We start from the raw sequence: 26,501 nt of genomic DNA, 5'->3' as shown, positions 1-26,501 counted from the left end.
TTTATTTATTTACATAACATAAATCAAACAATTAGTAGTATATCCTTGATATATAATTCATATTTATTTTCAGAAGTGGGACATATACTTCGAATAAATTGTAAACATGGTAAATATATTTTTATGTTGACATTTATTTTCAGAAGTGGAACAACTTTCTAATTTCGAAAAAAATGTGAAGGATCGATTACTTTTAGTCTGACATATACTTCGAAAAAAATGTGAATATGTTTTAATGTTGACATTTATTTTCAGCAGTGGAACAACTTTCTAATTTCGACAAAAATGTGAAGGATGAAGAACATGACATATGATATTTATTTCTTGGCAAGATATTTTTATTTTAAATTGTTTTCTTCAAAAAACGATTACTTTTAGTCTGACATATACTTCGAAACAAATGCGAATATGTTTTAATGTTGACATTTATTTTTAGAAGTGGAACAACTTTCTAATTTCGACAAAAATGTGAAGGATGAAGAACATGACATATTATATGTATTTCTTGGCAAGATATTTTTATTTTAAATTGTTTTCTCCAAAAAACGATTACTTTTAGTCTGACATATACTTCGAAAAAAATGCGAATATGTTTTAATGTTGACATTTATTTTCAGAAGTGGAACAACTTTCTAATTTCGACAAAAATGTGAAGGTTGAAAAACATGACATATTATATTTATTTCTTGGCATGATATCTTTATTTTACATTGTTTTCTACAAAAATCGATTACTTTTAGTCTGACATATACTTCGAATAAAATTTTAATATAATTTTTCATGTTGACATTTATTTTCAGAAGTGGAACACCTTTCTAATTTCGACAAAAATGTGAAGGATGAAAAACATGACATATTATGTTTATTTCTTGGCATGATATCTTTATCTTAAATTGTTTTCTACAAAAATCGATTACTTTTAGTCTGACATATACTTTGAATAAAATGTAAATATGGTTTTTATATTGAAATTTACAGACATTACAACATGGATAAATTACACAGCTACAATGTAAACTCTTTCCATATATAACTTTACAAGTGTTTATAATCATTCATATACACGACGTAATTCGAAGACAAGACAGAACCAGAATAATTGGTACCGTTAATGTTTTAACTAACACTGGTTCGATGCCTCTGCTGGTTGACTGTTAGTCCCCTAGGGTATCACCAGCCCAATAGCCAGTACTTCGGTACTGGCGGAATTTTTTGTGTTACTTAAATTTGATATTACAAAATGTTAGGAATTATTATGAATTAGGGAATGTATCTCCCTCGTGCAAATCTCTGATTCTTTTCACAGATTTGGCTATACTTTTTAGACCTTTTGGATTAAAGCTCTTCATCTTTAATTCAAGCTTTGGATTTTAAATATTTTGGCGACGAGCATCACTGAAGAGACATGTATTGTCAAAATGCACATCCAGTGCCGGAAAATTGGTACCGTTTATTTTATGGTTATATAAGTTATACATATTTTCAGACGTTTTTAAGCACTTTCTTATTTCGACAAAAATGTGACGAATGAAAAACGTAATTCCGAAGCATGCTATCTTCATTTAAAATGTTTTGTACAAAATTATTAAAAATAACTTTTCAATTAGTCATATTTGTGATCTGTCTTTTGTTGTTTTCGAAATGCTAAAAAACTATCATTAAGTTGTAACTCGAATATTTTGAAGAAAAATTAAACATGAATATATGTATTACTTCGTTATGTACAAAACATGATATTAAATCAACAATACATGTAGCAATATAGACATCATTAATATTGTAAATCACATCTGCTCTATTCGAAACAACATTTTGAGCATACTAAAGCTGGATTATAATGAAACTACAAGAGAATATGGTGTCAGCTAGATTTTGGTTTTCATCATTATTATTAAAACAAAGTAAGCCCCCTTTCTTAGATAAGCTGTAAACAACATAACCTTGAACATTTGATATATGTTTCATTCATAAAACATAATTATACAATATCTATTTGATCCCTTTAGTTGAAAGAAGACATTTATATTTGAAAAAAATAAATCTAATCAAAATCTTTATTGCTGACACAACATAATAAAATCAACATCACGACATACTATACAGCAAATCTAAAAAAAAAATTATTTATTCAGCAATACATTACAATTCCGCTGACAACAATGTTCTTTGCTTCTATTCCAGTGAGGAATAGTTCCTGTTTTTTTTCCTATTTGAACTATCAATGCTTGCTTAATTGTAAGCATCATTTTATTTAGATGATATTATTTCTAATTACAGCTAAATTAAAACTTTAACAACAGTAGAAATGAGTATAATACAATTCCAACATTTTTCAAATCGTTATTGGTGACACAAAATCAAAAGTATTCTAACAATATCTAACATATACAACAGCAAGTATAAATTATAAATTATCAGGAACCCTAAACAAAATTGTTTATCTGTACCGGTAAACTACTATCGGTTGTCGTCGTATTGTCCGTGCTATTAAAAAACATTGTGGAGAAAAGCATTCGACGAAAGTCATGAACCAGTAATGTTGATCTTTAATCAGGTATATCATAACGGTAACCATCATGATGTTGTTCGTCAAATAGTGGAAGCGGTGATTCCAGTTAAGGAATTTTGCTACTTAGTTTCAAAATAAAAAAGTTTTCATAACATGTACATCTATATGAACCAACATAACAAAGATTAATTTTAAACACTAAATAGGGACGAAAGATACCAGAGGGACAGTTAAACTCGTAAATCGAAAATATACTGATAAATGCCATGGCTAAAAATAGACAAACAATAGTACATATGACACAACATAGAAAAAGTAATGAATAAACAACACAAACCCCACCAAAAACTAGGGGTGATCTCAGGTGCTCCGGAAGGGTAAGCAGATCCTGCTCCACATGTGACACCTGTCGTGCTGCTTATGACATAAAAAAATCCGGTAAATAGTCTAATTAAGTAAGTCACATTTATGTAAGGAAAGGGATTGTAGTTCCGACGTAAGGAACATATCCGAATTTGATTAATTCCATTTTTAATAAAAAAATATTAATTCAAATTAAATAAGTTTGGTTTTGAACAATGACGGTCGATTTAAAGTTTTCAGTAAGAAAAAATATGTTAATTCTTTTAGACCTAAAAAAAACCAAGAATCACGGACCATAGATATACGGTTCAAACTAGGGTGTTGGAAACTCACGAACACAAGAACGACTTTACTGACTTGCATATCGTTGGTAATCGTAGGGTTTTTTTATTACAAAAATATTTTTTTTTGTAATTTTTGAATTGTACATTACATTTATTTTTATGCATTACTTATAAATATTTCCAATTTTGTTTTTTGATATTAATAAATTGATACTACAACAAATATTGTTCCCAAAATATGTATATACGGAGTTTCAATGACATTAATTCAATATTCTGATAGGTATAAAAAAAATAGTTCAAAGTTAATCTTTGTTTTGGTATTTTTCCTATTCAACATTTGCAATTTGCACAGAATTTCGTTTACAAACCTTTCTGTAAATATTTACTACCATGGCCAAAAACTTTTGAGTGTCAAAACATATAATTATCAACAAGGGAATCACCAGCATTGCAACACCTACATAACCTACGGATGCAGCAGACGGTCTTTCGTCACGTGCTGATATGCGTTTCCTGATAGTAGCAGACATGTTTTTGGAGTCGATTGTTAAGTTGCTCTTCAGTTCATCCAACTCATTCTTCATAACCTCTTTTGTCTCATCCTTTGTTAAGTTCAGTTCCTTCAAATGTCCCCATTTATAAACTAAATTGAAACAAATATATAACAAAACAAATTGATTAAAAGCTTGTAGACTTATTAAGAAAGATTTAAATAAATTGTTGTTTCTTTCCTCGTTGTAAATGGTATTTTAGGAATGCATGTCTTTTGTCACTTATAGTGTGAAGCATGGCATAAATGTTTAGCGAACATTAAAATGTGTACATGATTCTCATGTTCTATGCATCGGGGATGGCTCTCTAGAGTGTTTAACTTTTTCTTTATAAGATTAACTCTGAAGTACAGCTACTTATATCAGATGGTGGAAGGACGACATCATCTTAGATCATCAATCAGTTAAAACATGTGAAAGGGAACAAAGTCAAACATATTTTAACTACAGAATATGTTGAAAAGAAATAAAAATATAATAATGTCTACAATGTGAGATTGTAGATCCTGTGATATCTTTTTTAATGTAAAACTAAGACACGCTTCCATCCGGTAATGTTTATCGTTTCATATCAAAGAATTATTATAATAAACTTGTTGCAGTCATAAATATCTCAAAACAACGAAGATACATTGTCGGCTTGTTACTCAAATCAGACAAAGAAATATAACTGTTTAATCAGGTGAGTTTCTCAAAAGAACACATTTTGTTTGCTATACCATTGTATGTTAATTAAGCTCCCGAACTATTATTCTAAAATAAAATATGGCCCTTATTATATTGAGATGAGATACACCTGTATGATTAACTAGTGGTGTCAATCAGATGTGGAATCTTTAAAAAATCAAAGATCTACTTTTTAAAATCTCAATCACAATTTTTCAATTTTGACACATCTAGTTTTTGTTTTCTCAAATAAGTGCTCAATTTCTTTTGTCTAATTTCAACTGAGTTTCCACCTGCACACACTTAAGGTATTCGATTTATTTTTTGTCTCTTGAAATATATGTATTGAACTTTTCTTTGCTGCTATCACAAATAACTCGATTTCAGTAATCGTTATTCGTTTTATATGCATTTGAATGCATATACAGGAAAATAGGTGATTTACTTATTTCAAAAATTTCTTTAAATGCATTAAACTTTATTAACCAATTTCGCATATTCCAAATTCATGTAACCTTATGGAATTATTTTACATATTTTGAATTGTAAGTGTATACAGTTATAAAATACCTCGACACTCTTTGATGTTACAGTGAACGGAAGTAACATTGTCACCAGGACATTCATTTCCATCATTTGTTGGCGCTGGATTATCGCAGCGCCGGCGCCTTATTTGTGTCCCATTGCCACAAGAGGTTGAGCAGTAACCATCATCCTCCCAACAACTCCATGATCCTACAAGTATTGATATTCGCTATGCTTGTTACTTTCATCACGTTTTAAATAACAATGGACAAGTCTATATCTTGTTATTTACTTTGCAATGTTAATAAACCTTTTCATAGATACGAAGATTAAGTATGAAATATTGCCTGCACCTGTAGTTAAAATAACGGACAAAAGATACCAAGGGGTCTGCAAAAACTGGGGTTGGTCTCAGGAACTCTGAAGGTGCTCCGGAAGGGTAAGCAGTGTTATTTGCACCAAATCATATGACGTTACATCCGGTTTCATACGAACAAGAGTCGAAAAAATAATCCCTTGAATTTGATAGCTGTAGGAATTCGCCGTTTCAGAATCTTATGCATCCTGGGTCATTTTTTCAAAAATGTACACCAAAACATCGTGATTGGTTAATAATGTCATAAACAATAGAAATTTAACAAATGACGTGACGTTATTTTCATTTTGGGTACGAACAAGGACATTACTCATGATTTTTTAGATTCTGAAACGGCCAATTGATCCTTCACTCTTTTGTAGTAAAAATGTCCGAGTCATAAACATATATCTTGGGTATTTTAAAGCACCAATATTTTTTTATTTGGTCTTTTTATAGAAAATTTAGCAAACTTAAAGTTAAATAGTTACTAAAGCTTACATGCAGGGAAAAAAAGGACTGAAAATGTGATTGGTAATGCAATGAAATGTTATGTGAAATTTTGCCGGTATGACTGGACAGGATTAAAACTTTACTCATGCCAAGTATTTCTTTATTCGAAACAAAGATATATTCTGCACACCTTTTGAAAAATTCAAATTTAAAAAGACTTATAGGGGGAAATCAACGGATTCATTATTTATGCACCGATATATTTCGTATTCTATTTTTACATTCTTCTTGTTTGTCAATCGTGACAGTAGAGTTGTCTCCTTCTTGCTTTATTTGTCTTTTAATGACTTTCGATTTCAAAATTTTCTAACATAGGCTATTATATTTAGGGTTCTTTATACAATTTCCTACAATATATTGTCTTTGCGTAATATTCACGAACTTTATCTCATTCTAAAGTGTATTAGAGCTTATGACTAAGCGGGTTTTAATTGATAATATCGCAAATTCATATTTTCTCTAAGTTATACTTTTCTACTTCTCTCATTATTCTTAATCAAGTTAAAATAAATTGTAATTCAATGATAATTGCTTTTTGTTTATTAGATATAGGAAGATGTGGTGTGAGGGCCAATGAGACAAGTCTCCATCCAAATAATAACAATTTAAAAAGTATACCATTATAGATTTAAGTACGGCTATTAGTTTATTTTACATAATTAACTAAACAATAATTAAAACTCTATAACATTTGACATTTCGGTACGTGTTATTGATTGCCTTGTGGTGACGTTACATGCGGTATGGTGACCTATATACATGTAGTTGATTACTTTAGCCTCATTGTTCTCGGGTAATGAGTCCGCTGATTGCCAATCATGCCGCATTTTTTTTATATATTTATATGGTTATACTAGGATGACATCAAAACTTGTAGAATAACAAATTGAAGCATTATACCTGGACATCCACGTAGATTGCAAGTTCTTTTTTCGATATTATCACCAACACAATCGGCAGAAAAATGACCTGGTAATTGATGGTTACATTCTCTTGTAAATAGTCTTTGTCCTTCGTCACAAGAAGTAGAACATTCACCAAATGGCGTCCACTCTCCCCAATAACCTTGAATATAATAATGTTATTACCTCGCATTACTTTACGACGTGTCTCGGTAATCCTTTTTTTTTTCTTGAAATGTATATATATTGAACTGTTGTTGCTGACGCAAATTACTCGATTTCAGTAATTCATTATTCATTGTAGATGCATTTACATGCATAACCAGGATAACAGGTGATTTTATTCTTATTTTAAAAACGCCTTTAAATGCTGAAAACTTTTTTTAACAATATTTTGCATATCCCAAATACAGGAAAATTAATGGAATTATTGTACATATCACAAATTATAAGTGTATACAGTTTAAAATACCTGGACACTCTTTGATGTTACAGTGAACGGAAGTAACATTGTCACCAGGACATTCATTTCCATCATTTGTAGGCGCTGGATTATCGCAGCGCCGGCGCCTTATTTGTGTCCCATTGCCACAACTAGTTGAGCAGTAACCATTATCCTCCCAAGAACTCCATGATCCTACAAGTATATCACAGGTAAAATAGCTACGGATGTTTTACGTCCGTAAAAAATCCGTAATACGTCCGTATTATACGGCACGTCTACGGACGAATAGTACCACGGACGTAAAACGTCCGTTGCTTTTCATCCGTAAAACGTCTGTTAAACGTCCGTAATACGGATATTTAGTACCACGGCCGTAATACGGACGTTTAGTACCACGACCGTAATACGGATGTTTTGTACCACGGACGTATAACGTCTATTATTATTATGCATTATAATATATTATATATTAAGTATTTATCATATATTTAGTACAAAATACAGCTATTTTGTATATCTAATAAAGGTTGTTTTTCCAGTCTGTATCACCTACCCTGTATCGCATACCCCGTATCGCATACCCCGTATCGCATAGCTAAACCCGTATCGCATGGTAAAACCCATATCGCATACCTTTTTTTTTTTTTTTTTTTTTTTTGACTTAAAGTAAGTTTTTTGGGTTTTTTTTGTTAAAAAAAAAATCCTCAAAATAGGTCATTTTTTTAATGACGTCATTGTTTGGTATGTAACGTCACGAACGTCAAGTTTTCATATTGTATGTGACGTCACGAACGTCAAGTTTTCATATTGTATGTGACGTCACGAACATCAAGTTTGCATATTTTTTGACACACTAATTACAGCTATAAAAAATACAAAACACTCAAATAAATACAATAATAAACAAAATATTTTTAAAACAGCAGCAGTCAAATGGTAAGGTAACCCAGGTGCTTTGTATAAGCAGTTATTTTAAGGCTTTGAAACAAGACAAAAACAGAACTGAAGGTAACCCAGTGCTAATCTATGGATCAAAAAACAGTTCATATAATATAATACTCTTCTGTTGAAATATATGATAAAGCGTATAATACATGGCAAAATCCGTATCACATGCCGTATCACCCTCGACCAATATCATCCCTCGGGCCTAAAGGCCCTTGGGCTGATATTGATGTCTCGGGATGATACGACATATGATACGGATTTTGCCATGTATTATTCTCTATATAATACACTTATTGTAGAATATATATAACACACTTATTATAGTATATAGTATAGTTTGATTTGTATGTAACAGTTGCATTGTATTGCTGAGACTTTTGATGGAACTGTCAATGACAAAATGCTTTTCTTCATTTTAAGGTGATGATACTTTTTATCTACATTTCCTTATATAGTATCCTAGTGTTCTATCTACAATTTGTTTCTGGTGCAATACAATTACAAGGATTTTGACATAGAACTGTCTGTCATACAGTATGCCACTTGTTGTTTAACAAGTTGAATATTGATGATAACTCTGATTTAAAATCTTTTTAAACATTCTACATGAATATTCAAGAGTAAATCAACAATAATCAGAAGTATTTCAGTGCTGGTCTTTGGTTCATACTTTGCTTTCATGTATTAACTTGATAAAATAAGGCTCTTAGTTTCTCAATTTGTCATGTCCAAACCTTTTCACAAAACACTTTATAGTTGGGTTTTTTCATTGTTGGAGGACATATGGTGACCTATAATTGCTCACATCATGTGAACTCTGTTTGATATTTTTCTCATTGGCAATTCAACCAAATTTCCTTACTTTTATAGGATCTTTTTTAAATTATATATCAAGAGTAATTGATCTCCAGAGTATAAATTGAGAATAAATTGAGAATACCGAAATGTTTCCTTTTTACAGTTTTGAATGTATCCTTTTTCTTCAAACTTTCTTAAAACAAACATCAATCTTCTTCAAAGTTCAAAATTTTATTTCCAAGGATTTTTATTCACATTCTAATTTCTTTACTTTCCAAGTCTATGAATGTCAAAATAAATGTCTTCTTTGTAAATTTAAATGTTCTATTTTTTGTAAAACTCCCAAGTTTGTGAGGTCTTCCATGTCCTGTATTCATGGTACATGTATTGGTTATTCTTCACCATATTCACTGTGGATAGTATCTGAAATTAAATATTCATAAAAAAATACAAAATCTAACTTCCATGAAGTAATGTTATAATAATTAATAGTGTAATACACTTAAGAGGTCCCAAACAGCCTACAACATATATGCCTATTGCAAAATGTTAGTTTAGCATGTTAAAATAAGTTGTTTTGCCAAGTGCAGAGATAGGAGTGCTGAGGTCAAACCCTGAACAGTTGGTGGAAAAAATGGACAAAATATTAGCACTTGATACAGGTCAGAATTTTGATTGTAACTAAATATTTGACAAATAATAGGTTTCTCTGACAAAGAATAAATATGATAAATGGAGTCAAAGAACTTTAATTAGATATCTGATTTGAATTTATATCCATTTTTTTGCTTTTGTGCACTACACTATGCTGTTGCAAATTGACCTCCCCCTAATAATATTGGAACATTTTTTTAATTTTATTTTCAATATCGTACGATGATGTGATTTTTGGGGGTTGTGTAAAAACTACTGTCATGTCCATGTTTATTGTACTTTTTGTTGTAAGGTTGCTGTCAAACTAATGTAAGCCTTTCCTTTTAAGAAATCTTAAAAGAAAGTTGTGTGTGTACTCACTGTCTCATATACCAATGTGCAGAAACAGTATCAATAGATTACTCAAACAATGGGCAAATGATGGAGGAATTATGATTAAACTACCATAACCCTAACTAGGAAGAGCTTTTATTAAATACAAGCTGTAGGTTGAACAAGTATTTACAAAATTGTGAAAGCATGTTAAGCATACATCTCATAGGTAACCTGTGCCTCAACAAGACCTAAGAGTGCACATGCTGACCATGTATTTTATGTTTAAAATCTTTAAAATAAAGGTAAAGTTACTAAAAGTATTACAAAAATGCTTGTTATCACTGAATGGTAAAGATTGTTTTAATTTATCAGTTGGTAGTAAAAAGTGAATATACATTGTATATTGTATAAAACAAAGATTTAAGTTGATTCAACTACTATTCTGGACGAAGAAAGATAACACCAATTAAAAAATGCCTTGCTATTGCACAATATTGTGCAATTAGATATTTCTTGCTTACTATTCTGGACAAAGAAAGATTACTCAAATTTAAAAAAAAATTGCTATTGCACAATATTGTGCAATTAGATATTTCTTGCTATTGTGCAATACTGTGCAATTGAAAAGACTTGCAGTATTGTGCAATAGAAGATTTCTTGCTATTGCACAATACTGTGCAATGGAAAATTTCTTGCTATTGCACAATACTTCATATTATAATTTTAGATCCTGATTTGGACCAACTTGAAAACTGGGCCTATAATCAAAAATCAAAGTACATGTTTGGATTCAGCATATCAAAGAACCCCAAGAATCCAATTTTTGTTAAAATCAAACTAAGTTTAATTTTGGACCCTTTAGACTTTAATGTAGACCAATTTGAAAACAGGACCAAAAATTAAGAATCTACATACACAATTAGATTTGGCATATCAAAGAACCTCATTTATTCAATTTTTTATGATATCAAACAAAGTTTGATTTTGGACCCCGATTTGGACCAACTTGAAAACTGGACCAATAATCAAAAATCTAAGTACATTTTTAGATTCAGCATATCAAAAAACCCCAAGGATTCAATTTTTGTCAAAATCAAACTAAGTTTAATTTTGGAACCTTTGGACCTTAATGTAGACCAATTTAAAAACGGGATCAAAAATTAAGAATCTACATACACAGTTAGATTCGGCATATCAAAGAATCCCAATTATTCAATTTTTATGAAATCAAACAAAGTTTAATTTTGGACCCTTTGGGCCCCTTACACCTAAAACACCTAAACTCCAAAAAATCAATACCAACCTTCCTTTTATGGTCATAAACCTTGTGTTTAAATTTCATAGATTTCTATTCACTTATACTAAAGTTATGGTGCGAAAACCAAGAAAAATGCTTATTTGGACCCCTTTTTGGCCCCTAATTCCTAAACTGTTAGAACCAAAACTCCCAAAATCAATCCCAACCTTTCTTTTGTGTTCATAAACCTTGTGTCAAAATTTCATAGATTTCTATTTACTTTTACTAAAGTTACTGTGCAAAAAACAAGAAAATGCAAATTGGGCCCTTTTTGGCCCCTAATTCCTAAAATATTGGGATCAAAACTCCCAAAATCAATCCCAACCTTCCTTTTGTGGTCATAAACCTTGTGTTAAAATTTCATAGATTTCTATTCACTTTTACTAAAGTTAGAGTGCGAAAACTAAAAGTATTTGGACGACGACGACGCCAACGTGAGAGCAATTTACGACGAATTTGCGGTCGTATAAAAACTGACGAAAAAGGTTTGATGACTTCAAGGCCAGATCTTCTACCTTCTAAAATATAAAACTTTATACAAATCGTTAACATCACCGCCAAGAATAGAAATACTTATGGCTATGTTTTGACAAAAAATGAAAGTGTGAAATAGCATTATATTATATCATGTATATATATAATAATGTCCATTGGTCTTTTAAATGACACATTGAGGATCATACCTCATCTCTTTATATTTAGACAATTTACATATAGTGTCTTGAAATATGAAATTTATTTGTATGAGGCTTAGAAACGGGAAAATGCGAGGTTCTACCGAGCATTTTCCCGTTTTGTGCCGAATACAAATAAATTTCATATATCAAGACACTATACCTATATTCATGATATTGTCTTTCTACTGAAATCGAAGAAAATAAATGAAAAAATGAAAAAAATATATAACAAAAATTGTAGAAAAAAGTGTTTGGTATTTCTCTCTTGGGGTAACATTTTGGGGTATTTCCCTATGAATCCAGGCAGTAAGACATTGACATATTAAGGAATTAGAAAGGGAAAATGAACTTATTAATAACATTTGATATACATGGTATATAAATATCCAATGTGAAGACATAAAAGTTTAAATTGATAAAAGTTTGACCATTGTTACTTTACGTTGTCATGGTCGTGACGTAGGTCCGGAAAGGAGGCGGGGCTTATAGGTTAGTTGAGGTCATTGACGTATAAAGCTAACATTTATACGTATAGCTTTATCTGTATAGTAAAATAGCTGATTGCAGTGTAATTATTGGTTGAGTCTGGTTCATTGAAAAAGCGCAAAGGGTTTATCCATTTACATAATCTAATTCAATAAATTGCTATATGTTTGCAAATTTATTCTGTTAATTAATGCAAAATCATTAATTGCTTGATTTTTTTCCTTATTTTAACTTCCAGTGGCAAATATTTTAAAGTTTTCTAAATGATTACAACGTTAACTTATCAATACGTCTGACTAGGAAAGTTTGTAATTTAAATGCTATGATAGTCTGAATTTCTGACATCTCAAGTGTGTGTGTATGGAGCAGAAGGAGGGGAGCAGAGTAAGGCTTGATGCATGCATTGAATCAGAAAGTGAGAAAAATAATTAACAGTGTACATGTACAGTTTTGGGTAGATAACATCAAAGTATCTAAATTAACTGCAATTCTACAGATGAACTTACTTTGATATCAGTTCTGTTTTGCAGGACTTTTACACCTACATGACATACATCCTTTCCTTTCATTTGGTAACAAGCTAAAATTGTATATATATATATATAAATTAATCAAGAAGTCCAGACAAAAACTACATGTAGTATGAACCGATGCTCTGACTTAATTTCAGAGAGATCCATACACTTAAACACAAGTAATTGTCATGATTGTTTGGAAACTAGAAACATGCTTCTTTTTGCCCCTTTTTTTAACCCTTATTCCTACATATTATAGGCAATAAATCAAAACTTAATCCCGGCCTCCCCTTTGTTATATGGTACATTGTGGTACAATTTCAGAGAGATTCATACAATTACACATAAGTTATTGTCTTGAAACTAGAGAAATGCTTGTTTTGACCCCTTTTTGGCCCTCAAGTTCTAAACTTTGGCCCCATAACCCCTTAAATCAGTCCAAACCTTCTACTTGTGGTTTTAAACATTGCGGTATGATTTCAGAGCAATTGAAATACTTCTTCATAAGTTATTTTACTGAAAGTAGAAAATGCTTAATTGGGCCCCTTTTGAGCCCCTAATTCCTAATAGGTTGGGACCATCATCCCCAAAATCAATCCCAACCTTCCTTTTGTGGTATTGAACCTTCTGAAAAAGTTTCATGAAGATCCTTAAACTAAAGTTATTATCCGTAAACCTGTGTGTCTTCAGACGATGATGACACAGATGACATCATACCATTATATGATCCCAAAAATATTTTGGGTTCGTATAAACAAGTACTGTAGAACTTAATTTTCAATTACAAATCAAGTACTGTAAAATAAAGGAACTTAATATTATGATAATTTTAAAGTAACAAAATGGTACTAAATATTTCCAGTACTATATATTTTTGGTTCAGATATAGTACGTACCAATGCAAAAGTAGCTGTGTAACCAATTTCAAGTTCTTTGACTACATTTATTCAGAAACCTATAATATGTCAAATATTTATTTACAATCCAAATTCAGACCTGTATCAAGAAATTAGAAAACTTGTCAACATTGAAGTTAAGCACTAAGGAGAATTATTGCATAGAAATATAATATTTCCAACAGAAAGTAACCAATAGTTAGCGTGCAATAAATTCTAATATTTCACTGACCCAGGGCAATAAATCTTCAAAATTATTGCATGAATATTGGGAAATATTGTCCCTTGTAGAACATAAATCATTTTTTTTTGCACTTGCAAGCTCGTGCAATATGAAATTCTAATCAGGACAATTTTCATGCAATAACCCTATTTTATTATTACAATTGCACAATATTAATTACACATGTACTTTACCATAACTTTTTTCTTGCTTTCCTTAAACTGACCTCATCATCAATCTTAACAAATTGTTTATGGTTTTGTAAAAAAATTAATTTCTCACTTCTAACTGTTAATTAACATGGATAATTTTCAAACTTGCCCACAACAAGAATCAAAACTTGGAACTCTATGACTTAAAATTTTAAAACAAATCTTGGAAACTACATGTACATGATTTACCGCACTTGAAAAGAGAACAAAATTTATATCAAATAAAGTCGTCATTTTTAATATAGACATACCTCTTCTCACAAAATTATTCATTGACTACTGCTCCTCTGTGCTCATATGCACATAAATCAATTCGATAATCTATGAATCCACTATATAATCTAGACAGCAATGACCCAAATGAATTCTGTCCTGTTGATTAGCTTCTCATACTTCTCAAAGTACTTGTACTTGTACATCCATTGAAATACTAAAAGAAATAATGTTTAATGAAATAAAGACTTTATAATATCTGCCAAAATTGCATTTAATATTTGATCTAGCAAAATTGGCTGATATTAGTTTTGATCTTTTAAGCTAGACCAACAAACTTTCCCTGAAAAAAATGATAGATCTTCTTAACCTGGTGAACATTTTAACCTCAGGTCAGATTTGCTCTGAATGCAATTGTTTCAGTGATACATGTATTTATATAAGCCAACCAGATGCTCCGCAGGGTAAGCTTTATACAACCGCAGAGGTTGAAACCTGAATGGCATGGGCAAGTATGGAGACACCATTCAAGCTGGATTCAGCTCTAAATTTGGATTGTGACTAAATAGTTGACGACACAGCATACAATGTAGGTTTCTGAAACAGAATGAATGTGGTCTAATGAACTTATTAAAAAATTTGCCTTTCAGCAATTCACTATGCTGTTGAATATTATAATCCTCTTAAAAAAATGTTTGAAGAAATTTTCTTTTTATTTATGAAATCTGAAATGAGAGAAATTGACCCGCCCCCAATTAAAGGATGTGGGTTTGACACCACAAACTACTAGTCTAGCCCCACCACAACCTTTTGAATGGGTCTGTCCCATGTTCAGAAGCCTTTTAGTGTAATTCAGTGGTTCCATTTGTCTTTCGTTGCTGTTTATCATATTTTGTTTTTTTGTTCTGCATTTTTTATATTTTGCATTGTATAAATCATGATCAGTCTTTTAGTTTGTATCAATTGTTTGAATTGATTAACAAATTTGTGATTCTCAAATAGGGTCTTTAAAACCTGAATATGCAGTATTGGTTCATTGTTGAAGGATGTAAAGTGACCTATTGTTGTTAACAGTTAACTTCAATGTCAACTGATATCTGGTGGAGAGTTTTCTTTTCTTGTTAAACAATATTTTATTTTGAAAATAGTTACGTAATTAAAATATTATTATCATTACAATATGACAGATTTATTATGAGTGGAACAAGAGGCTCTCAAGAGCCTGAATCGCTCACCTTAATTTTTTTGGTTAAATCTCTCATTAATGATTATTTTTCAATTTATTTAAATGTTCTTTGAATCATCTTATTTTCTTCAAAAGCAAAAAAAATCATTTCTCCTATGTTCTATTTAGCCATAGGAGCTATGTTTCTTGACATACAAGGAAATGAAATATAAAATTTATACTAGATGCTCTACAACTTTTAGCAATGGCGCCCATGTTTGTTGAACATTCAGTTAAAGTTTAGAAGTATTTGGCCTAGTAGTTTCAGAGGAGAAGATTCTTGAAATAGTTTACAACGACGACATACGACGACGGACGCCAAGTGATGGCATAAGCTCACTTAAGGGCCAGGTGAGCTAAAAAAGTGAATTTACACTTTTAAAAATTCTTCTATTTTCTCATTCACTATCACCACATTTTTGTATTTTTATAAAAACATTACGTACATGTAAAGCAGACCTTTCACCTTCTCAAGGAGTCCACTTCCTATGTACATTGTACAAGTCTGAAGAGGGCCCAAACCGCATGATTTCGAGACAGCTAAAAAAAAGTCCAAATAGATTACATTGGATTATGATACAGTAAATAAATACATAAATTACATAATAATTTAATAATAAATATGAATCTCCAATCATGGTTTAAGAAATAGCACATCATTTTAAATCAATAGATATCATTCATGTATATATATTAAATTTGTATTTTTTATTTTTGTATCAGTGTTTTCTAATTTCTGGGTAGTATATAGGTGTCCAAATAAGTGTGACGTCTTGAAAGACTATTATTTTTTTCTGTGACGCTTTTAATAGATTAAGCATATTGAAGAACCCCAATTTTTGTTGAAATCAAACAAAGTTTAATTTTTTACACTTTGGACCTTAATGTAGACCAATTTGAAAACATGACAATACTGTGCAATTGAATATTTCTTGCTATTGCGCAATACTGTGCAATTGAAAATTTATTGCTATTTTTCAATTTAGTGTAACTAGATATTTCTTATTATTGCGCAATACTGTGCAATTGAAGATTTCTTGATATTGCGCAGTCCCGCACTACTGTGCAATTGAAAATTTCTTGCTATTGCACAATACTGTGCAATTAAAGATTTATTGCTATTGCACAATACTGAATATAATAATTTTGGACCCTGATTTGAACCAATTTTTGTGAAAATCAAGCTAAAGTTTAATTTTGGACCCTTTCAGTAGGACCAAAAATTAAGAATCTGTATACACGGTTAGATTTGGTATATATCAAAGAACACTAATAATTCATTTTTTAATGAAATCAAACAAAGTTTAATTTTGGACCCTTTTGGTCCCTAATTAATTGGGAACAAAACTCTCAAAATCAATCCAAATCTTCCTTTTGTGGTCATAAACCTTTTTTTTAAATTTCATAGAATTCTATTAACTTATACTAAAGTTTATTTTATGCAAACACCAAGGAAATACTTATTTCGGACCTGGTTTTTTAACCCCTAGTTCCTAAACTGTTGGGACTAAAGCTCCCAAAATCCATCCCAACCTTCTTTTGTGGTAATAGAGTGTATGTTAAAATTTCATAGATTTCTGTTTACTTGTACTTTAGTTACTGTGCAAAAACATAGGAAAATGCTTGTTTGGGCCTTTTTGGCCCCTAATTCCTAAACTGTTGAGACCAAAACACCCAAAAACAATCCCAACCTTCCTTTTATGGTTATGAACCTTGTGTTTATATATTTCAAAGATTTCTATTTACTTTAATTTTACTTAAGTTAGAGTGTGAAAACCAAATGTCTTTGGACGACAACGACCACGCCAACGTAATACCAATATCCGATAAATAAATTTGAAGTATTCACTGTCTTCTGATTGGTTAAAAGTATAAGTTTTATTTTCAATGTTGTCAATTTTTATGGCGACATGCCCACTCCTACATTGTGTATTCATACACCAACATGTGTGTGTGTGTGTTGCTCTTGTAAATATAAATAATATAAAAAGTTCAATGAGCCAATATCTGAAGGTGTTTAGAAAAAAACTTGGTATAATGGTTTGTTAATTTCGAACAAGGGTAAAACTAAATATGCTATATGCCCCCCAACTAAGTTGCGGGGGCCATAAAAATACTGATATATGGCGACTGTGTCAAAGCCTTTCAAGAAGTCGTAATTATTTGGACTACGTAGTCTACATAAGTACAAATTTATGTAAATAAGGGCAAGTTTGCAGACCTTTATTCTTTTATATATTATATCAAGGATTTGTATAGTATATATATACAAATCCTTGATTATATTCATTTTAATTTTACCCAAGTTGGGTGAGGCCATTCTTAGAAGGAGTATATTTTTACAGATTTAACCCTTTTTATAAGTGGAGCAATTTAAAAGCAGGGCGTGTTGGTAATAATGAAGCCACCACTTGACTTTTATGGGGTGGGGCTACAATACAAATGTTATAATCCTGTGTTTTTTTAAAAATTGAAATATCTGTCCTGTCAGTTAATTTTTCAATATTTTCGTTCCTGGTTTATTATACAAGTAAGTCTTTACATTAATTTTAGTTTTTTTATAACTTGTACAGAAATCCAGATCCGCATATTTTTCAAATATTAACATCTAAGCACCCCCCTTTCCAATAAAACTAACTTGCATGATAGCTTAACCAACAAGTGTGGGAACATTTATAGAAAGGGTTGCTAAAAAAGTAGGCCCTTTTGGCAGTGGGTCAGGTTAGACGAAATCACCAATTGTTTTTCCATGGCCGATTAAAGAAGAATTATAAGAGCTACGTTTCCGCAGCTATGTCAGCTGACTTTGACCGATTTTCGGGTTTGCATGCGATGAAATTTATAAAGTCAAATGTTTTTTTCGTGAATAGTACACCACTAGCATCTTCTTAAATATGTGCATGATAATATTTACCTTTCGTTGTGCTTTCCAAGTACAAAATAGTGGGTATGTATTACATCAAAAAGAAACACAACTTTCTTGTTTGTGTGCGTTTCGTTTACCACTTTCTTCCAGTTAATCGACAAGCAATCCATTTCAATTTATCTGTTTACAATAACTTTTTGACCCAACAGTTTTGAAAAACAAGAGGTCCTCGTATTATCTATCGGACTACTATATTTCTTTCCATTCTTTTCAACTGTAAAACATGAATTCAGCAGCAGACGAGCGTCCATGGATGAGTTGCGTCATAGTGTAAAAACGGCAACGGTGATATTTCCGGGTTTTCGTATTCCACTTGCCAAGCTTTCATACATATCTGTATCTGTCTGTATCGTCTGTATATATTTACGATCATTTACGATCAATATTTTTTACACATGGAAATAAGTATTTCACACACTTCAGGAGACAACATGTCAAGAAGAACTTGCAACAGTCAAATCGAAATATATTTTTAGCACATGCTATTCATATTACAGTAATGATTTTGCAAAATTTTGTCAAAAATAAAACCAAAGCATGCCGTATCATGAAAGAATATAGTGTAGAGTACTGATAAATTCTCCAATAAATGATTATTATATTCATCTTAGAGTCTGCATACAAACAGTTGAATATTGAATACAAAATGATTTTTATATGATGAACACCACTAAAGTAACTTTTTTTTTCATTACAAGATCTCTTTGGGCCACGGTCCTTTATACCTCTAACTCCTGCAATTTTTTTACTTTTAGGCTAATAAATCAAACTTTTGAGGCTACATGTTCACTTATCATTCATTTAAGTGCAATCAGAGACATATATATGTCTCTGGTGCAATTGAAAGTTTACCAATCGGACAGACCTTCTTTTGTAATCATGATTTTTAGGAAACATCGAAGTTTTTTTTTCTTCTGTCTCCTTGATTTACTCTATATACAATTAAGGTTTTACAACAAATATTTGAATAGCCAGAGCTACATTATCACCCTAATAGATCCTTGAAATTGCTAAATTTTGGACTTGATCATCAATTGTTCAAAAGTTAAACAATATATTTTGTTTTATAATTCTCCTCCTATATTCAACGGAAAGCTCACCAGATCTTGTGGACGACATCAAAAGTTCAATGTTGAATAAACAAAACTTAATTGAGTTTACCTAGTTTTTTCACTGCCTGTCTCCCTTCTTCACTTAATTTTGGAAAAAATGATTGAATATACATGTAAATTTGATGTGGGATAATCAAAACTTGCAGCAATGTTTACCCATCCACCACCCTCCCAAACTATTTGATTTTTTTTTATCCTACATCAAACTTTTGATGTCGTCAGTGTGTCCCTTGTGTTATCATGTTTGTCAATATGTCGAATCAAATCAAAATTGTACTTACTAAATTTTCGATTGAGACGTAGGTTGCCAAATTTTTAGCAACCCCGGGAAGTTCCGAACTGTTCACTATTTACTATCAGTACTTCAGTTAACTCTTTTATTTTGTATGTTCATGTTGCACACATTCAGAGGCGAATTAAGGGCACCCTCAGGCCTGCCCCTCCCCATTTTGTTGGAAATATTTGTTTGATAGTGCATGTATGTGGACTATCACTTATAAGTTAAGCATGCAGAGGTGAATTTTGAGGGGCCAGGACATTAAGTTGATTACATAGGAAATCACTGAAGCATGGCCGGAGCAGACCCCTCAGTTAGGCAGTCAGTGGGCCCCACTTATGAAAATTTCAGGATCCGCCGCTGGCAATGCATGAGTAGTGAGGCCTGGCCTTGCGGTCATAAAACTTTCGAGCACGATTTTTGTACTCAGACTCAAGAATCAACCAATCTAAATACTGGATTTTGTGTTTCGAGCACTTATTTTGTACTCGGAGTACTGAGTAAAGTTTTATGACCGAGAGCCCAGTTGTTTTAAGAGTCAGTTCCCCCAATCCCCTTTATAAAAATTTCTGGATCAGTCAGTTTAAGTTTAATGTGTTTAATGGTAAGTTTAAATATTGATGTTTTTATCTTTTATTCTCTGTCTTTAATATCTCGTTTGATTGAATTTTTGGTTATAAATCAATTTAATTGGTACCCCTTTCCAATCTCATCGTTAACAATAGACCTACATCCTTTACTGTAATTTTCTATCTTGCCCAAAAATACTTTAAATAGTAACCCCTTTCTTCCCATAGTACTGGTTTCAAAAATGCTTGCTTGAATCACAAATAAAATAGAAGCAGGTAATTTGTTTTTATTCCAAACCAAAGGAGGATAAATGTATGATAAAGGTTAATTTCAGCGGCATTATTCTACATACATTGATTCTGAGACTACTTTAACATATTCTAAGGGTGGGTTTAGGGACGAAGTAAAACCGAGTGACTATTGCAATTGTTTGTTGTGATTAAAACACGATAAGAGTGTTTCCTTCCCCCTGCATCTTATGGTCCTCATGGAACAGTAGAACTACTTCAGACATTAAACAATCTGAAACTTTTCAGGTACTTTCTATATGCTCATGTGCAATTTCTTGTTAGCATAGTTTTGTACTTGGACAGATAATCAGAATGATCAACAATCATATATATTAGACAAGTTCAACAGTCAGATCCATTGCCATTGGTCTTTTGTGAAGAAACCTGGTTTGAGGTAATTTTAATATTCAGCCTTGTACAATATATAATATATATACATACAGTCATTTTTGCTTAAGCATTACAAATAAGGTTATATGCTAGATGTTTTATATTCTTTAACTGCATCCATGGCAATTATTTAACCATGCATCCATTATTAGTTGGTTGTTGGAAAGACACCAATCACTCTTTGTATTTATAATTCAACTCAGGAGCCTGTAATTCAGTTGTTGTGGTTTGTTTTTGTGTTACATATTTGTTTTTCGTTAATTTATTTATTTAAAATGAGGCCACTTGTTTTCTCGTCTGAATTGTTTTACATTGTTTCATCTGGGATTTTTATAGCTGACTAGGTGTATTGGCTGTGCACATTGTTGAAGGCCGTATGGTGACTTATAGTTGTTGATGTCTGTGTCATTTTGGTCTCTTGTGGATAGTTGTCTCATTGGCAATCATACCACATCTTCTTTTTTTATATTAATTGTAATATTAAAACAACGGACCTTAAATTTTTTTTAAAATGGACAGATTTTTTTAGATTTAATTTTTTCAATTAGATCAAATAAAATAATATATGTGTTTCCTATTACCTCTTTGAAAAAATAGGATAGGTATGGATTTTTTTTAATTTTACATTAATTCTTATCATTGACCCTTCATGCTCTTTGGGCTGATGGGAGAGAAATTCAGTGCTTATTTATAATAAAAAAAAAATTACAGTACACTACATGTATTTCTAGGCTTAAAATATAGGGTAGTTGCCAATGGATGTTTTTAAGGAACAAAAGTTAATTATTTTAATAATAAAAAATCACTTCATACATGTATGTACTCATATTATGCTAATATTTAAAGTTATAGCCTTGAAGCAGAGATTTACTATACATATGTATGTCTGGCATGCAGAATGTTGAAAGCAAGTTAAGAACTTTACTTTATACATGTATTAGCAGTCCTGCATATATCATGCATGGTACTTTTACATCTTTGAATATGAAACGTCCGTAATACGGATATTGCAGAAACGTCCGTAATACGTATGTTTAAGATACATCCGTGAAACGGACAATCCGTTTTACGTCAGTTTTTACACGTACGTTTTACGGATGTATATTTACAGACGTTCTACGGACGTAACCGTTTCATCCGTAATACATCCGTTTTACGGACGTTTATTACCACGTCCGTGAAACGTCCGTAGCTATTTTACCTGTATACTGAGATTGCTCTCAGGTGCTCCAGAAACGTAAGCAGTGTTATTCGCACCAAATCATATGACGTTACATCCGGTTGCATACGTAAAAGAGTCGAAAAAATAATCCCTTGAATTTCATAGTTGTAGGAATTCACCGTTTCATAATCTAATGCATCCTGGGTAATATTTTCAAAAATGTATACCAGAACGTCGTGATAGGTTAATAATGTCATAAACAATTCAACAAATGACGTGACGTTATTTTCATTTTGGGGTACAAACAAGGAAATTACTCATGATTCTTTAAATAAGAAACGGCCAATTGATCCTTCCCTCTTTTGTAGTAAAAATGTCCGAGTCATAAACATATATATTTGGTGTTTTAAAGAACCAATATTTTTTATTTGGTCTTTTTATAGAAAATTTAGCAAACTTAAAGTTAAATAGTTACTAAAGATTACATACAGGGAAAAAAGGGATGAAAAATGTGATTGGTCAATTTCAATTGATTTTTATTTTCTTAAATGCAATGAAATGTTATGTGAAATTTTGCCGGTAGTACTGGACAGGATTAAAACTTTACTCATGCCAAGTATTTCTTTATTCGAAACAAAGATATATTCTGCACATCTTTTTAAAAAATTCAAATTTTAAAAGACTAATAGAGGGAAATCAACGGATGTATTATTTATGCACTGATATATTTCGTATTCGATTTTCACATTCTTCTTGTGTGTCTCTCGTGACAGTAGAGTTGTCTCCTCTTTGCTTTATTTGTCTTTTAATGACTTTCGATTTAAAAAATTTCTAACATAGGTTATTATATTAATGGTTCTATATACAAAATAACGCATAAAGTTCCTACATTATATTGTCTGTGCGTAAGATTCACGAAATTTATCACATGCTCAAGTGTATTTAGAGCTAATGACTAAGTGGGTATAAATTGATAATATCTCAAATTCATATTTTCTCCAAATTACACTTTTCTACTTCTTTCATTATTCTTAATCATGTAAAAAATAAATTGTAATTCGTTGATATTTGCTTTTTGTTTATTATTTTTTTACACAATTAACTAAACAATTATTTATCTCGTTTGAATTGTATAACATTTGACATTCGGTGCGTTTTATTGCTTGCTGTTTGGAGAAGTTGCATGCCGTACGGTGACCTATATACATGTAGTTGATTACTTTAAACCTCATTTGGTCTCTGTTAATGAGTCCTTTGGTTGGAAAACATGCCGTATTCTTTATGTTTTATATGGTTCATACTAGGATGACACCAAATATTTTAGAATAAAAAATTGAAGCATCATACCTGGACATCCACGTAGATTGCATGTTCTATTTTCAATGTTATCACCAACACAATCGGTAGCCAAATGGTCTGGTAATGGATGGTTACATTGCCTTGTAAATAGCCTTTGTCCTCTGTCACAAGTAGTGGAACATTGACTTAATGGCGCCCAGGTTCCCCAATCACCTTGAATATAATAATGTTATTACCATATATTATATGGGAGTGTCTCTTATAAAAACTCCAAGGTTGCTGTCGTGTACATGTATATAGAATTGGACCATTATTATACTGCTTGCAGACTTGGGGTAATTGTAATTGTAAGTATTAATCAGCTGTAATTGATTACAATTTTTCCAGTTATCATTGTATTCATTAATCAGTCAAAAATCTGATAACATGTAATTTAATTTAATCAATTATACATTTCAAAATACCTTGTTATCCTGATTACTTTTTGATTACATTCTGATTACAATGGAAAAATATCAAAACTTGTGTGAACATTTCAAATTACAAGTTGTACAGGTGTTATATCTGGACATACAAAGACAACTTCAAATTTTTTGACACAACTCAAGATAAGGATTATTATTATAATATTTTCGATTTATTAGATTTATTTAAGGTTAATGAGGATAATAAAGACCCTTTTTAATGTCTATTGAATATGTATAAATACATGTAATATGTATAGCAAATTTATAGGATTCAAAAATCTGCATTTCTGATATACTTCACATTTGAAGTGAACATGGTGAAAGGGCTTAAAATTCAAATTAAAACCAGTTTTTTCAAGGAAAAACTATTCTATTCAACATAGGTTTTTATTGTAAATAATGCATGGTATTATTAGTTTAGGCCAATCTGATTTTATTTACTTCTTTAAAAATAAACTGTTACAGTATTGAAAGTCCTTGTTAGCCTAATTAAAAAGTATTATACATATATTCACAATTAAAATATGTTTATTTGATAATGACTGTTTTATTCATGTTTTACTTTTCTTAACCCTGAACTATAATTCTTTTGTTAATGTTGTGATTACTGTCACCTTTGAGTTGACAGGTAGGAGACCAAAAGACAACTTTCGAGTTCGATGCATTTCCGTCAAAAACTCTGGTTATAGTGGACATCATTCGTGCGTTTAGGTGCGTCGTCACTTCCATTCCAATATTGAGCGAGTGGTTGGAAAACTATAGATCTATATTGTACGAATTGTGCGGCAAATTGATTTCTCATAATTGACAATCAGCACTGCTGACTTTGGGGAATTGTGATTAAGTACCTACAAAACACTTATTATTTCTAGTTAATTCTGCACAATGACGATCACTAAGACGCTTGATGAACGTTGATAGTGCAGGGATACAGGCGACCCCCTCTATCTGGTATTAAAATGACGTGACAAAGGCGCGCATAATTGACGAGATTTTCGGTGACGGATGATCTCGAATGTGGTCTATTAAAGCATGTTTTTATTTCAATTACCTATTCTGTACTTAGGGAAATATGATTAAAGATAAAAAAAAATAAAAAATATCTAATCATCACGAACAAAAATTGTGACAAATATGTTGTTTAAAATAAACAAATGTTAGTATATATAATATCATGTAAAATGCAATGATTATTAAACTGTTAATAATGCTTTTGACTGATAACTGAAATACATATAAAACCTATAAGATGTCAGAAGAACAATAACCAAACCGTTATGCAATCAAAGTAAAAATATTTCAAAGATAAATAATCATATAACGGTAAAGTGTAAAGGGCCATAACCAGTGACAAAATGTTCATGTATATATATGTTGTGAATCGTTGTGGTATATTAAATCGATGAATGTTTAAGTAATCATCTAATGACATATCAAAAAAGTGAAATAACGAAATACCGAAAATGTTATCAAATAAAATCTTTTCTCAAAACATGCTACAGTAACAACCCTTATCAATTTTCATCTTTCGAATGGTTTAATTTAAAATTAATTGTAATCATATGTAATCATGATTACTTTACCAAATTGTAATGATTAATTCAATCAGACATATTGAGAAATGATGTAAACGTTAATTAATTTAATCGTACAATTGACAATTTGAAAGTAATTGTAATTTAATAATTTAATCTCGGACTTTTTGTGGTGAATAATGTTAGTCTGAGATGTTACAACAAGCAGCATTTTTCCTTTTTTTCTTCCCTCCGCTAAATGCACTGAAACGTGAACTGACGAATCATGAACAAACAGTATATGAACAAATTAACAAAACATTTTGTTAGTTCAGACATTTTGTGTATATACCTTTACACCCTTCATAGCCGATACATGGAAAAACATCACTGATGAAGTACCGATCTAGTTGACATGTTGGACGTATTGTCAACGTTTGATTTCCATCACCACAATCATTTGAACAATCTGTAAGGTGCCAGCAATCTACATAAAAAAAATGAATGACTCTCCTTGAATTCACAGAATATAAGTTTGTTTAAAGGTTCTTTCGATCAAATCATATTCAGTTGAGTGTTGTTAGTTTCACCTTGTAATTCAACGCTAAGATTATGACTTCGGACCCAACTTCTGTGGGTGCACTCCAGTTCTTATTGACGAGGATTGTTAGTTTCCCTACCGAAGATCAGTGGTTTTCTCCGTGGATTATTCCACCTATGAAAACATACCACAACGAAATATAATAGTGTTGAAAGTGGTGTTTAATACCAACTATTAAATCATCAATTGAACCATGTGCAGCTACAATTCACTAATATCTTTCGTAGAAACACACACTGTATTGTTTTTATTTTTTTTTGTTATAACACTTTTTTTACGTTTAAAAGTTTTTGGTCTTTTACCTTTTATCCCAATTTC

At 31.2% G+C, this 26,501-nt stretch overlaps 1 protein-coding gene and 1 long non-coding RNA gene across 3 annotated transcripts in view; both read right to left on the bottom strand.

Moving 5' to 3' along the window:
* Positions 1-7,569, bottom strand: part of LOC134722954 (hemicentin-1-like) — a 63,966-nt gene extending 56,397 nt beyond the window's left edge. Inside the window, exons 1-4 of the mRNA XM_063586588.1 lie at positions 7,551-7,569; positions 7,144-7,308; positions 4,947-5,111; positions 3,626-3,802 (exon numbers count right to left, since the gene is read on the bottom strand). Of these exons, the coding sequence (XP_063442658.1) occupies positions 3,626-3,802; positions 4,947-5,111; positions 7,144-7,308; positions 7,551-7,569 (526 nt within the window). The remainder of the gene's footprint in view (positions 1-3,625; positions 3,803-4,946; positions 5,112-7,143; positions 7,309-7,550) is intronic.
* Positions 7,570-9,074: 1,505 nt separating this feature from the next.
* Positions 9,075-14,559, bottom strand: LOC134723693 (uncharacterized). Of its 2 annotated transcripts, none has more exons than XR_010108156.1 (3): positions 14,389-14,559; positions 12,798-12,871; positions 9,075-9,285 (listed from the first exon to the last, which is right to left on the bottom strand). It is a non-coding gene; the product is annotated as an uncharacterized LOC134723693 (long non-coding RNA). The 2 variants fall into 2 exon arrangements; XR_010108157.1 differs by lacking the exon at positions 14,389-14,559 and adding an exon at positions 13,703-14,004.
* Between the last annotated feature and the right edge of the window lie 11,942 nt (positions 14,560-26,501).

The sequence above is a fragment of the Mytilus trossulus genome, chromosome 6 (assembly GCF_036588685.1).
Source record: "Mytilus trossulus isolate FHL-02 chromosome 6, PNRI_Mtr1.1.1.hap1, whole genome shotgun sequence".
NCBI lineage: Eukaryota > Metazoa > Mollusca > Bivalvia > Mytilida > Mytilidae > Mytilus > Mytilus trossulus.
The sequence above is the reverse complement of the archived record's forward strand: the minus strand, read 5'-3'. Positions and strand labels throughout refer to the sequence as shown.